At 37.8% G+C, this 14692-nt stretch overlaps 2 protein-coding genes across 4 annotated transcripts; one reads left to right on the plus strand and one right to left on the minus strand.

Moving 5' to 3' along the window:
* Positions 1-253: 253 nt before the first annotated feature.
* Ski6 (exosome complex component Ski6) lies at positions 254-2415 on the plus strand. Of its 2 annotated transcripts, none has more exons than XM_022060336.2 (4): positions 254-422; positions 711-917; positions 1262-1471; positions 2145-2415. In XM_022060336.2, exons 1-4 carry the CDS (start codon positions 282-284, stop codon positions 2316-2318), a joined length of 732 nt encoding a protein of 243 aa, XP_021916028.1. In that variant the 5' UTR covers positions 254-281; the 3' UTR covers positions 2319-2415. The 2 variants fall into 2 exon arrangements, with proteins under 2 accessions (XP_021916028.1, XP_021916019.1); XM_022060327.2 differs by having other exon boundaries at positions 256-452.
* Positions 2416-5054: 2639 nt separating this feature from the next.
* On the minus strand, positions 5055-14187 carry Mtpbeta (mitochondrial trifunctional protein beta subunit). Of its 2 annotated transcripts, XM_022060234.2 has the most exons (11): positions 14011-14187; positions 13552-13732; positions 13276-13463; positions 12788-12975; positions 11577-11751; positions 11338-11468; positions 11042-11169; positions 9085-9172; positions 8031-8181; positions 7730-7818; positions 5055-5435 (listed from the first exon to the last, which is right to left on the minus strand). In XM_022060234.2, exons 1-11 carry the CDS (start codon positions 14078-14080, stop codon positions 5388-5390), a joined length of 1437 nt encoding a protein of 478 aa, XP_021915926.1. In that variant the 5' UTR covers positions 14081-14187; the 3' UTR covers positions 5055-5387. The 2 variants fall into 2 exon arrangements, with proteins under 2 accessions (XP_021915926.1, XP_021915934.1); XM_022060242.2 differs by lacking the exon at positions 14011-14187 and having other exon boundaries at positions 13548-13696.
* Positions 14188-14692: the final 505 nt, after the last annotated feature.

Consider the following 14692-nt stretch of genomic DNA (forward strand, 5'->3'; position numbering starts at 1 on the left):
CCAAGACAAATAAAAGTCACTAAAATTCTAATACTTTTGTAAATGTTAGTATAAAAAAATCACGTTATATTGTGTCAATCAAGATACAAGCGTAGGCCACAGAAAATATCCTCGTCTGTAGAAAACCCACCGTTTTTCCGGCATGAACATTCTATGCATTTACATTGTACCGAGTTATGAGATGAACAAATAACCACGTGCTTATCTATACACGTATGCGTATTTTAGCGTTGGCAACGCTGTAGGTAAATATCCAATCATATTGTTTTTAAATTTTCAACATGGCGGGTATGCATTTACTTTCAGATCAAGGTTTACGTTTAGATGGCCGTAGAGCGAATGAACTGCGACAAATACGTTGTAAATTGGGCGTATTCAGTCAGCCAGATGGTAGTGCATACCTAGAGCAAGGAAATACGAAGGTATTAGCAGCTGTATATGGCCCTCATGAGGTAATGCATAACAGTTTAACACGTGATGGAAAAAAACAGCAATTAGACACGTTAATATTCATATTTAATAAACCATGCTGAGAAGTGTAACAGGGTTAACAGTTGTGCACCAACAAGTAATTTTCAATTGTACCCTAAAGAATTTTACGTTTCGGAGATTGTAATATTGTGCATGTTAGGTTATAAGTTTCCATGTAAAATTACTCAGGAATGCTTTGTAACAGAATGTGTGTTCAGCCAGAACCATGATTGTTTCAGATCCGAGGAAGTCGAACCAAGTCCCTTCATGATAAGGCACTGGTGAACTGTCAATACAGCATGGCCACCTTCAGTACAGGTGAACGTAAGCGGCGACCTCGAGGTGACAGGAAATCACAAGAAATGTCGATGCACCTGCGTCAAGCACTTCAGGCAGCCATTAGGGTAGAAGTATATCCACGTTCACAAATTGACATCTTTGTTGAGGTTTGTTTCTGGTCAAAATAGCTCTCAGAATGGTTCTGAAATATGTGTTAGAGCATTTTTCATGATGTTGATTGCACAATAGTTTTTCATGTATATCTTTATCTGCCCATCTGTATTGGTTGAGGACCTCAGAGGATGGTAATATAAAAATAGATTGTAGCTAAAAGTAGGCAGTGAAAGTGTGAAATGAAGTACAGGGCTTAGTGCCATACTTCAGTGTTCCAGCGGACTGTGGTACTTCTCAGCCAGTTCTCTTCCTTTCAAGAAAATTCATTGCATTGCTGCCTGTAGGGAAGAGGTGTCTGGAAATTCAGTTACATGCCACTAAACATGTTTGTTTATAGGTTCTTCAGGCAGATGGAGGAAATTACTGTGCATGTGTAAATGCAGCAACCTTGGCTATTATGGATGCTGGCATACCCATGAAAGAATATATGGTTGCCTGCACTGCCAGTCTTGGAAATGGAGATGTTCCATTGGTTGATATCAGCCACTTGGAAGAGAACTCAGGTGGTCCAAACTTAACAGTTGCAGCATTACCACTCTCCGGACAGGTGAGTAAAACTGTAGATTCAAATTATGCATTTTAGCTTTTATTAGGTATTAGAAGTGGTTCAATAATAAGGCAAATAAGGAACACTGTCAGGTGGACAGGATAGCACTGAATGATAAACCAAAGAGGACTGTGTAGGATTTGAGGTTTTCACGGCAAGTCTGAAGATGGCCGTCTTCTGGATTGTTGTGCTATGTAGTCTGATAGACGTTTACTGTTTCTAAGGCAGCAAGGACCTCTGAAATGTTAGTCAACTTCTACCAGACTACACAGCGCTACAATCCAGAAGACAGCCATCTCCAAAGAGGACTGTTTTATGTTTGGGAGATTCTGGATCCAAATCTAGGCCCCAAGATAAGTTATTTTTAGGAATTTTGTGGTGTTCCTGATTTTCAGTAGGCGAATTCTGATGCCAGCTTTCTTCTTTGCCCTTCTTAATTCACCACTAACATTTGTTCTGTCATTTAGTAGTCAGTTTCTATGGTTCCTGCCCCATTATCTGTCTTAAATTAACTCTGTTAAAGGTTCTCCTCACTTCAGTGCAGAGATCCACTGTCTCTTGAGAGAAATGAGTAGGTTCTGCATTTCTATGCATTTAATATTATTAAGTAACAAATAAACTATTGTAATAAGACATCCTATTTAAGTCTTCCATTACCATTTGATTGTGACAGGTAGCTCTGATGGAGATGTCGCAACGCTTTCACCTTGACCACTTACCGAAAGTGGTGGAGTGTGCGCTCCAAGGCTGTCGGGACATTCATCAGATCCTGGATCAGGCTGTAAGGAGGCACATTGAGGTGTCAGGTGCAGTGGGGTGGGGAATTAGACCTCAAGTGAAACTGTAATTTGTGGACCTGAACTTCATATTCTGTACAAAATAATTTTGTTTCAACTAATGGATGTAATATTGCTATTAGACAGTTATAAAACTTTAGGCTGAAATGGATCGTCTAATGGCCTGACTTGATGACCAAAACAAGCAGGAGATAATGCAACTGAGAAAACCATAGCATTTGTTTACATGTGACAGCAGTGGAACATGGGAAACACGCTGAGTGCATGACGTTATGGTGTTTACAAGCTGTACCAGTTGTGTGTAAGTAAAGTAAAGCTGTCCCACTATATGCCATGTAGGCACTTGGGGGGGAGAGGAGGTATAGCTCCTACTCATTCTTGACCTCGGCACTAGATGGGGGTGAGTGGTCAGCATCACGCCCCAGCCTTGCTTTACCCCTGGGAAAGGACCCCGGTACCCATTGGATAGGACGCTGGGTGGGCCCCAGAGCTGGTCTGGACGCAGAGGCTAGAGGAAAAATCCTCTGCCTCCGTTGGGGAACGAACCCCGGTCGCCCAGTCCGTAGCCAGTCACTATACTGATTGACCTACACCGGCTCTATACCAGTTGTGTGTAAGCATACAAACTGCAAACATGAATTTTTCACTGTTGACTGTTACTTTATGTCTCGATCATATGCCAACTACCAATGAATTTAGGGTTGCTTTTCCAAATTCTCCTGTTACAGTACACCATATCATCAATTATTTCTGAAAAACAGACATCAGTTGCCCTTCTAATATCAGCATCGAAACACTGAAGAAGTTCAACAGCATTTGATGTACTTGCCTGCAGAAAAGCACAAAGGTCAATAAAGCATTTTAAACTTTGTGCATACCACAGCGCATGAAGTTAGAACTAGACAAAGCAAACAAATTAGGAAATGTGTGAATAGTGCAACAATTCTGGGACTTCTACAAGAATTTTATCTTCAGAAATGGCACCAGTGACCCGGGTGTCTGGGGTTGCTTGGTTGATGACCTTAAGCCAGTGTTTCTCACATGATTGGGTGGTAGGCAGGAAATTTTCTACCCAGTTCCTTTCACGCAATAATGCATTAGGTCAAGAGTTGGCACATTTTTAGTAGAATCCAGTATAAAATTTAATGAAAATCTGTTAGCAGTCCACAAGTTCTTAGACAAGATAAATATGGTGAAGCTAACAGGCACATTTTTGCAACTTTTAGTTGTGATTGCACCTTGAAATGGTATGTTACTGTCTAGTTTCAACAGCTCGTTCAATATGTCACAGCCAAAACAGTAAATATTTTTCATGAATCCACGTTTTCCATGAGGTGCCATTACACAGGGATGTAGCAAAATGGTAAATCCCAGAATCTCCATGTTGGAACAGTTCAGTGACCATATTTTGAATTTGTGGTCTTCACAATCTCAGGACTTGCCTTCACTAGATGTTTTTATTTTGAAACTATATTATATATGCAAATAACCATCACAGCATAAAAGAACTCCAATGCAACAATGAAAGGTGCTTTTCAGTGACGTGTCAGGAAAGTCTTCATGTATCAACAGACGTATGTGACAATGAGTCATGTTCATCCAGTAATATTTAGTCCCAGACAGTGGATTAAAACATCTGCTGTGTGTGTGACTTTCCGATCACTGCACAAGTGACATTCCTCCAGTTGGTACAGCCTTTATGTGATCTGCTTGAAGCACTCTGTGCTTATTAGGTGAACCCAGGTAGCTGTCAGTGAAGGGACTCTGGGCTGCCATGCAATCCACATATCTCCAACCATGTCTCCTAATCAACGGGTCCTTTGGGTTGTCCCCTCAGTAAAATGGATCACATGTGAAGTGGATTATTCACTTACAAGGTTAAAACTACAATGAGTTACCCCTTCTACCCATACACACTTGCAAATCATGGAGCTGGGCATATAGACATCATCATTGACATTACCAAGATTTATTGATGAAATTCACTTCGTGATATTTGAGGTTTACATGGTGTTATGAGTGCTATTTTGGGTTATTTCACCATTTAGTTTCTTGGCTGTATACCAGCATTTTGGAGGATTACACCATCTCCATCTTCAGGACAAGCCTATTATATTCTTAAGTCAGTTAAATATATTGGTCCCATAGACATTTTGAAGTAAATAACATCTAGCAGGTATAAATATTCAATATCAGCAGTAATACCATTTCTTAAATCAGTTCTCATCAATCATTTAAAAAATCACAGCATTGACAAACTAAGAAAGATAATGCAATTGTGACAGACCTCAAGGCAAAAGTATGTATGAGAATATTCCCAAAGCTGGTTTCCACTTCAAACATTGTTCTCTTTGCAAAGACACTGAAAATATGGAATCATGTTGGATGTTGCAACAGTACAAAATGTACCTCAAAATCCAAGGCACAAACTGTAATTTTACAGCATAAAATATAAAGAATCGAATACAGTGTGGACATAGTAATACCTTGATTACTGCTTTGGTATTATACTGATACTTATGAATACATTAGTTTCATTGTATACCACTAATACCAGGTCTGTTCTTCCAGAAACTGCTGAACTGGTTTGCTTCTTACACGTTTTTAATTTGTCAGTTGTCCCCTTAATTTTAATCTAATCTAAAGTAAAAGCTTTCTGGATAAATGGAATACCTTCCATGTGTATACTGTTTCCTAGGCAACTTTTATGAAAGTTCACTGTATTCAATATTATATTTATATTAAACTTTTAGGTGCAATTATTCAACTGTATATAAACACACACATAAAAAATTACACAATAGATTTAATTCACCTTTCATCACAGTTTTATATAAACATTCTGCATTCAATATATATAAGTTATTAGAAATATTACTTAGTGAGAACTAGACTTATAATATGAAAGTTATTTAATATGTGTATATACATACCTTGTGTGAAATATTATACAGTTATACTGGAAAAGTTGTAAATAATAAAAGAATTTTTGATACCTCACATTGTTGATATCAAAAAATACAGAGAAGAGCATGAACTTCGCCCTGTTCTAGGTGCCCCAGTACCTAGATAAGCATATCCATTTACGTGGTTGTTACTTCAGAATTAACACATGTTCTTTAAGATGGCTGCCCATCTGGATGTCGTTCAACAAGCATTCCAACACCCTGAAACCAATATATACAGCATATTATGCAGAGATTATTACAAGCAGGTAAAAAAATTATACAATCTAAGAATTAAGTATATAACTAGGCAAGAACATGACATGGACCTTTGTGGATTATACAGGTCACATATTGTTAGAATAGTGAAATGTACACTATAATGGACTGGGAAAGTAGTCAAGATTAGGAAGACAAGGACTGCATACAGCAGTTTCGTGGTCAGTGGAACCTTCAAAAAGACCACTTGTAAGACCAGGGAGAAAATGGACATTACAATGAAACTTATGACAACAGGTTATGACAGTGGGAGATGGATGAAACTGGCTCATAATGTCCATGATGGACTTCTTGATATTTGTCAAGTTGAATCTTTGAGTTCTGGTACCAGAAATTTAATGAAATGGTTGCATGGAACAGGAAACTGCAGGCTGATGAAAACAGCTAAATTAGAGCCAACAGGAAGAATCTTGACTGATAAACTGTGAAATTATTTTTGTTACAGATGAAAAAGACCAGTCCCTGGTAAACCTTACACATAAGAATGCATTAATTATGAGCATAAACAGATGCTAATTACATGAGATGGCATGAAGAAATTTCATATAGGAACATAGTATATGTTTACAAAGGTTTAAAAATATTCCAGCACTGTTAACATAATATGTCTTTAATATGAATCACTGAAATGAAATTTTATCAAGTGGATATCATGTATTTGACCTTGGATGATAAATATCACAATTATCTAAATCAGAACATTTTTATTTCCTCTCAAAGTCAACCAAGCATAGAGTTTGTACTGTAATGTATTCTTTCACATTTCTTCCTTCAAGCAAAGGCCTGTAAGCTTTCACATGAAGCCTGACTCTGGACAATTATTTCTCATCTCTGCAAATAAAAAGGAAAACACTCAAGAAGGAGACTGGGATCGAGATGGAACAACATGTTAGGAAAGATGACACAAAGGAAGAAACTTATAACAGCCACTTGAAGGCAGAGAGAATCCAAGAAGCTTGGACATCAGATGACCCACAAAGTGGAAATGTCTTGGGAACAACAGATGTAAATACTTACATAGGTTTATGTAAGATGTCTCAAACACAAAGAGGTCAGGTTACTTGGTTTTCCCACTGGTCCTGGGAACTTCTTAACAAAAACACTTTTCATTTTTAAAATGGTTGCCATAACAAACTAATTCACATACCTGAATGCTTTAAAAACCGAGTGTAGAGGAACGTAAAAGAAATATTCAATACTATTTACATACACAAGTACCAACTTGCCATCACTATAATCACCACTAATTACTGATAATTATCATCACAGTCATATGCCGGGATACTGGGAACGACCCGTTCTTGAAGTGCCTGAGCACTGCGGGTCCCAATTTTTCGTTTGCTCGATCTAGACAGTTGGTAGGACTCCTTGGACGAGGGATCGGCCCGTCGCAAGGCCTCTACCTGTACCCAGGACAGCACAACACAGAAAAAACTCGGACAAACATCCATGGCTTGAGTGGGATTCGAACCCACGGTCCGTGACCAAGCGGCACAAGGCCCACACCTCAGACCGTGCGGCCACCACGGACCCCACAGTCATATGCATGTACCAAAAGTAATTCCCCATTTTTTTCAACACAGGTACATCTATAATTGCTGGATCAAGCTTTAACTTTGTAGCAGAGCAGTTTTACTAAGGTCACCGTGTTGCCAAACTGTACAGTCCTCTGAAACATCAGCAAGAATCCAACTTTTCTATAGTACCAGCATCCAAAAAGCAGGTTCAACATGAATAGTGGATCAACGTGAAAGTCTATAACCAGTTATACAGTAGGTTGCAATGAACAAAGAAAGGTTCAAATCAAATAACATTTTGGTACACATGTCCCAAGCGGTCAAGCTGAAATGAAACAAATTACAGCAGAGTCCCAATTGTCCTATGTAAACGAGCTGAAGGACTGTCAGATAATATGGAATATTAATGAAAAAGACAAAGGTAAATATCATCATTAAAACTGTCAGAGATTTATACTACCATACAGCCTTTACTTCAGAACTGCAGGCCCTGTTATCTCTCTTGTTCTAGCATACTGTCTGTAGCCATTCTGCAATTTGATTGGTTACATTAAGCAGGCAGGGCTGGGTTGCGCGCCGCGGATGAGATGAGATGGTAATGATGAACAGAATGACTATTAGGCCATCTATCCATCCATCCTCCCATCGGTAACCACAAAAAAGACAGTATGCATAATAATCATGCAAAAGTATCAAACACAGCTAAATGGTTCCACATACCTGACCTCCCGCTGCACAAGCGGCAATCACGGCAAACTTGCCGTCTTCTCGCATCAGTCGATTGGCTGCATGTGTTGTCAGACGCACACCTACAAGTTAAAAATCTTGACTTTATCCTCTGATCCTTAGACAAGTGACCAAATTCCTGATTATTTATAAATTATACTTTACTTGGCACAGAAGACACAGGACTGCAGAAACAAGGTTACAATACTGAGTGCTGTGATTACTGCATATGATATCTGTGTGTGGATGGGTTGGGGGGGGGGGGGGCAAAAGGTTATGAGAATTAGTCATGTACCTGTTGCAGCAAATGGATGTCCTATACTGAGTGAACCTCCCCAGTTATTGAATTTGTTAAGATCAGGAGCTCCAACTTTGGTATTCCGTCCCATGTATTTCTGAGCAAAGAAGTCTGAATCCATTGCTTTCAAGTTGGCCAGGATCTGACCCTGCAAGCAGATGTGCAAATGTAAGATAAAAAACAATGCAGGAATACCAGTTTTCATTCTGTAGATCATTTTTGCTCCTAAGTGAAGCATAGGGCCTCAATCTGTAGACATCGAGTTCTTATTTATTTAAGGAATAAATAAGTAATTCAGAAATATTGCAGAAAAGAGAACTAATCTAACAATTCAGATCTTAAAACTAATCATAATAAAGCAATTTGTTTTTAACCAAGCAGTTCTAGGAAGAACAGCGAATGATTCAATGTGAGGACATTAGAAATTCTACATTAAAGATTATATAATAATTCACTTAAATATATAACTTTCACTAGTACAGATTCCCATTCCATTTGATATAACATCAAAGCTCTGCAAAGTCACCACATGTTATTGTTATCATATAAAAATGCATAATACAAAACAGATACCAGTATGTTTATGATCCATCTTCACACAAAACTACAAGTGTTAGCTCAAATGGTTTATTTGTTATCACCATCAAATCAAAATCTAAATATATATTTCATGTAGCCACTCTATTGTTGTTTTACAGTCCAAAAATACATTAACTCAACAAAAGTCAATTTTCAAAAAACTACTAAAATACAGAATTTCAATACCCTAAATTAAGTGGTGCTAATGTTGCTACCTTGGCAACCTGCGTGGCCATCATGTTGGTATTACAATGGCAAGAATCTGAAAAGTGCAAAGGTGGGTTGCCTTCTAGTGGAATGATGTTCATATCAAGTTTCATGAAAATTTGTTTTCATATGAAACATTCCAAATTAAAATACAAAACTTTCTTATATTTATTAGGATACTGGGGTAAAGAAACTTTTAGTTTCTTGATATGCCTTAAATATAACAAGCAGGCATGTAACAAAAGTCATTAATGTATGAACTTACTGCAAAAGCCTCATGAACTTCCCAAACATCAATATCACTGAGCTGAAGACCAGCCTTTTCTAGCACTTTTGGTACTGCATACGTAGGACTGCGAATATGAAAACAAGACATTAAATAAATCCGTGGCGTAACAGCCCTCTGAGAGAAAAAGTCGACTAGCTGGCTGCTGGCCTCACGTTCACATGCCTAAGCAGAGGTGAACGATCATCCGACCAGATATAGAGTGACGTGTGGTCAGCACGACGAACCCCCAGCCATTGCTAGCTTTCCTGACCGGATTACGCTACTCATCGTAGCTCCCCAATTTCCTCTCGATGCCGGGTTAGCACCGGTCCCATACACATTTTTCCAACTACTAGAAAATGAGACATCAGAGAAGGTTGCTAACTATGACACTGTTAACTTCAAAGTCTACTGAAGGTGTACATATACAATACTTGTTTCTATTACAAATATAAATTACATAGTTAAGATAGTAATTTACAGTCAACTACTGTGTAACCACAAAAGTAGTTGCACAAGAAAGCATACCCACTACTGCTTACATGTCTTTATAATAGCCAAGAATGTATGGTTCAGGTAAATTATTCTATGGAGTAGAAGGAATGAGATATTCTTTTAGTGCTGGCTTAAACTTCTTTATGTCATGATTCCAACTTATTAGTGGTGGGGAAGATTATTGAATAACTTAATTCCAGTATAGTAAACTCCTTTTTGATATCTACCGAGTTTAGTGTTTGGCACATGGTTATATCTGAATCTTGTACAGGCAGCCCTCGATTTACGCCAGGGACATGTAACTTGGATGAACCGGCATAAATTGGAACGATTGTATAATGTAAATCAATGGGAAGTCAATGACATGCGTACCCAGCACCCAAACATTGACGAGTAATATAATGGCATTGCATTTAAAGCTCTGAAATAACGTAAATAAAATAAAGGGAATTTAAAAAATATATTTTATACACTTACAATCAGAGATGGTGTGATGAAGCGGCGTTAGTTATCTGACTAAGTCCCTGGTTGAAGATCGTCATGTTTTTAAAGAAGGCACATAGTGTGGACTGTCGTGATTTCTTCTTTCTTTCTTTCAAAATTTCACGTTAAGGCCTCATGAATGTCATAATGCTCCTCTTCGCTGTAGCACAAGAGCAAACTCGCATATGCAAACGTCTGTATTCCACAAACAGCTTTTACCGATTCATCGATCTCATTGGAGCAAATTCGTGTCAACGAAACATACGTAATTGCAGAGATGACTGTATTTATAATTTTTATTCAAAATCAGCGATGTAAGAATTATGATTTAGTATAAGAAACATTGTAAAACATTATAAATAATAGTATTTTTTTCACTTTCTGATTTCAAAATCGGCGTTATTCTGAACCGGCGCAAATTGGACCGGCACAATTCGAGGGCTACCTGTATTTATATCACAGATATCTAAGCTACATGTGCTACAAGTCTGTCACGCTCATCCTCCTTGATTTGATCAACTTAATAATATTTGGAAAAAGAGTATAAATTATGGAGCTCATCATTATAAAACTTCCTCCAGGCTTTCATCACTTCATTCCTCTTCAGTCCAAATATTCTCCTCAGCATCCTATTCTCAAACATCTTCAATTAATGTGAGACACTATGTTCCACACTCATATAAAACAATTATTTCTCTAATAATGTGGCATAAAATAAAATATTCCAGGAGATTGGATTTTGCTGCCCCAGGACAGGGACCAGTGGAGGACTTTGGTTAATTCAGTGATAATCCTTCGGGTTCCCCAAGCCATCTAGTTAGTTGATGCAAACTCCATAAACTTTCCAAAATCATCCGAAGATTTTACAACAAAGGCATATAACCTGTCAGTGCACTTCAGAAGAACCACATAGATGACAACCTTCCTGACCTAACAGTAATGCAACATTGCCCGTTCAAATCAATACGCTTCTTACCCTAGTAGAAGCTGGTCCTTTGGATCCTGAGAAACATACACAAAATCTCGCAAGTAGGCTTTTGGTTTCAGTCCCAGCTCCTTTGCTTTTGCTTCTGTGGTTATTAAGCAAGCAGAAGCACCGTCAGTCTAGGAAAGAGATTTTTGTACTCTTCAATTTAAGAAAATAACATATATCATGAAACTCATAAATCAGGTATTGCAAGTAAACATATGGGTAACTATAAGAAATGAAATTGTTTTGGAGGAATGTAGAAGCAAATTCCTAGTACACCAAGACAACTTTATCCTTCTTACCAGAAAAGATGCATTTCCAGCTGTTACCGTCCCATGTGGTTTAATGAAAGCTGGCTTGAGTTTCTGCAGCTGCTCAGTAGAGGAAACTCGAACACCATTATCCCTTGTTACCGCATTCGCTATTCCAGGAACTACAAATTCAAAGTAATCAAATTCAGTTCACTTCTCACCTGAATTCTGTTACTGACTGCAAGTACTCAGGAAGTAAAATAGAGATTTAAAGTAGCATAGATGCACACCTTTTATTGGAACAATGTCTGTGAGGTATCCCTTATCATACGCCTGCTGGGCTAGAGAGTGGGAGCGCAGGGCATAGTCGTCTTGCTCTTTACGTGAAATACTAAATGCAGCTGCCAACCGATCTGCAGAATGTCCCATAGTTTCCCCTGATGAGAATTCTGCCACTGCCGGCAACTGCGTAAAACAATTAATTAAACTGTTACATAGAAAACACTATACAAGAAAAATAAACAGAGAGAGCACAATGTACAGAAATAATAGCGTTTACAAGAGTAAGGACCTACAGAACATCAGTTATTTTATTCAAAATAAAGAAAAGCTATTGTATTTCTTTGAAGAAGCTAATATCATACCGATTTAACCATATATTCCATTTTGAGGAGGGAAAGTATATATATAAACAAGTTAGGAAATATGTGCATACCATAACAGTTTTGGTGCATTTGACTTGATTTGACTTCAGTCAGACAAAATGCTAGAAAAAGACTGCTCATAACTTGCTAACCATGGGAAAATCAACAATAGTAATAGAAATTTTCAATGTCAATGTATTACTTCTAATTATTGTAGTAATCTACTAAAATAACTGAAGCACGTGATCTCTGATCTTTACAAACAGTGCAAGTACAGTCTAAATTATCTTGAGTCAATGATATTTGAGTGGATGTGGTGTTTGTCTGATTAGGTCCTGATGCCATCATCATAGTCACATCATCACAGAGTATCAAAGGTGACGACATCATCACCCAACTAGACCACAAAAACACATGCAATTCTTTAAGCAAAGTGACTGTCATTTCTGGCCACTCTAAACTGTAACAGAAATGGCTTGACAATTTTTTTGTAAAATTTCCCTGGATCAAATTCTATAAAATTACATCCACGCACTTTCAAGTTGTTACACTGTACAGATGGACAGACTGAAGGATCAAATAATTTTAATAGCCACTCCACATCCATGCTGCAAACATGCCTGCAAGTTAGACAAAAATAGATGGGCAATTGATAAAATAATGGCTAATGATAAATCAAAGCAACAAAGACTGCAGACACTCAGAAGACATTCTTCCAATACTTTACATGTTTTTAAAGCAACATTTTTGGTGTACTAGTATGTGTGGTATTTGAATACAGATTCTTCAGTACTTTCCAACAAAACTTCACTCTGAATTGTAAATGCCCTTCAAAATTACACTGCCAAGTGGATCACCTCTAGAGCAAGAAATGAAGGACGAAATGATGAGAAAAGCTGAAATTTCTGGGGTAGCGTTTTGGCCTTATTGGAGCGCAGAAGAAGATTGCGTAGTTTTCGAGACAGACGGATGGGCACATCAGACATAAATTCCACACCTCCCGCAACAATAACATCATATGCTCCAGCAGCAATAAGCCCAATTCCTAGAACAAGGATTGGTTATATAATGCAGACATTCTTTTTTATTTGCTTTCTACAACGTTCTATATGGAAATTAATATCACAGCTGTGCCATCTACACCAGTGGCTATGACCTGCAAAACTGTTTTACAAATTTAGGCCTCTGATAAGTGTTATGCAACAAATTAAGCAAAAATGGTAATTTATATGGTAATGCTGTAACACAGATGAATGTTTAGCCCATACTACATTGAAGCAGCAAACTTACTCTTAGAAATCATTACTGAGAAGTATAAATGAGCTCATTAACTGGACTTATTTACCTGTAGTAATGCTCTGGTTGGAGCTAATACAGGCCATTGTAACCGTGTGTGCTGGTGTTTTATCTGAAAAACCAGCAGCAAGAGAAGCTTCACGCCCGATGTTGCTAGTCTTAACTTCCTGTATCACAGTTCCATATATAATGTAATCTACAATTTCTTTCGGAATTCCAGTCTTTCGTAAAAGAGACCTACAAAAAAAATACATTATATCAGCAACATTGAATCCTGTAAACGAATCCTCAGTGCTGTTATTATTACTATTAGAAACTTACTTACAATAAAGCATGTCTAGCTAGATCGTTTGCAATCAATTTCGAATAATCAGTACCAGACATGAGAAACGGGGTTCTAACTGCATCTACAAAGACAATATTTTTTCCAGTCTTATCCACAACAGATTTTTTTGATTCCCTGGGGGCCCATGCTGTGTTCGTTGTTGTAAGACATCTTATGGAACCTGAAAGCAAGTTCAAACTTACAATTCAATAACACAAATATTTAAAAGCACGCCTAAGCAGACTAACCTTAGGACGAAACAACGGTCAATATTTAGGTGATAAGATTAATGAACAATTGTTAAATTAGAAAAATAGCACCTCGCTAGCAGGAAGGCGATTACATTGAACTTTGGTCGTTATCGTTCATAGCGTGTTTTAAATGCACCCAGCAAAAATAAGGACGTCGTAATGAATGTACACATACCGTAAACTATTACGACAATTATAAGATACTAACCATAGTTAAAATGTGACAAATTAACACCACTGCGAACTTTTATAAGATTTCTAGCAACGTAAGACGCCATTGTTCAATTTTTCTGAATGGAAACGTTACACTACATGCTCACAGAAGCAGACAAATAACTTTCTACTTGTAAGAGTTGGTGTTAATCTATGGTATTAACCACGTGGATAACCTACGCAGCACAGACAATAGTTACACAGACAGCCTACCAGATGACTCACAGCACAACTTCTACTCCACGGATATAAAGCTATAAAATTTGTCTAGCACAGACAATACCATATATGTGTGTAGGATGTGCTGCCTCCTATGACCGTTTGATCAACTACTTCTATCCATTTTTTGCCGTGTTCGTTTTATATTAAAGTGAATATTTCACATGGTATCAAAGCATAAGCAAATATTGATGACAAAATTTCATAAATAAATAAACAATTATTACGTTTGTTGCTAGACATTTTAATTTCGTGTGAATGCATATAAGGTACATGTTAATGCTATGGGTACAGGACAGGTGGCGAGATCTTCTGAACATGGTAATGAACATTCAGGTCCCACAAAAGGGAATTCATACACTACCTGAGCGACTGTCAGGTTGTCAATAAAGACTTGTACTTCACTGAGTTAATAACTTGGTGTGGCTTGTGCTTGTTTCGGTATGTTTTGGGGTCGA

This window comes from Zootermopsis nevadensis, unplaced genomic scaffold, assembly GCF_977971745.1.
Source record: "Zootermopsis nevadensis isolate Lab colony 2312 unplaced genomic scaffold, Znev_1.0 Znev_ptg000006l, whole genome shotgun sequence".
Lineage (NCBI taxonomy): Eukaryota > Metazoa > Arthropoda > Insecta > Blattodea > Termopsidae > Zootermopsis > Zootermopsis nevadensis.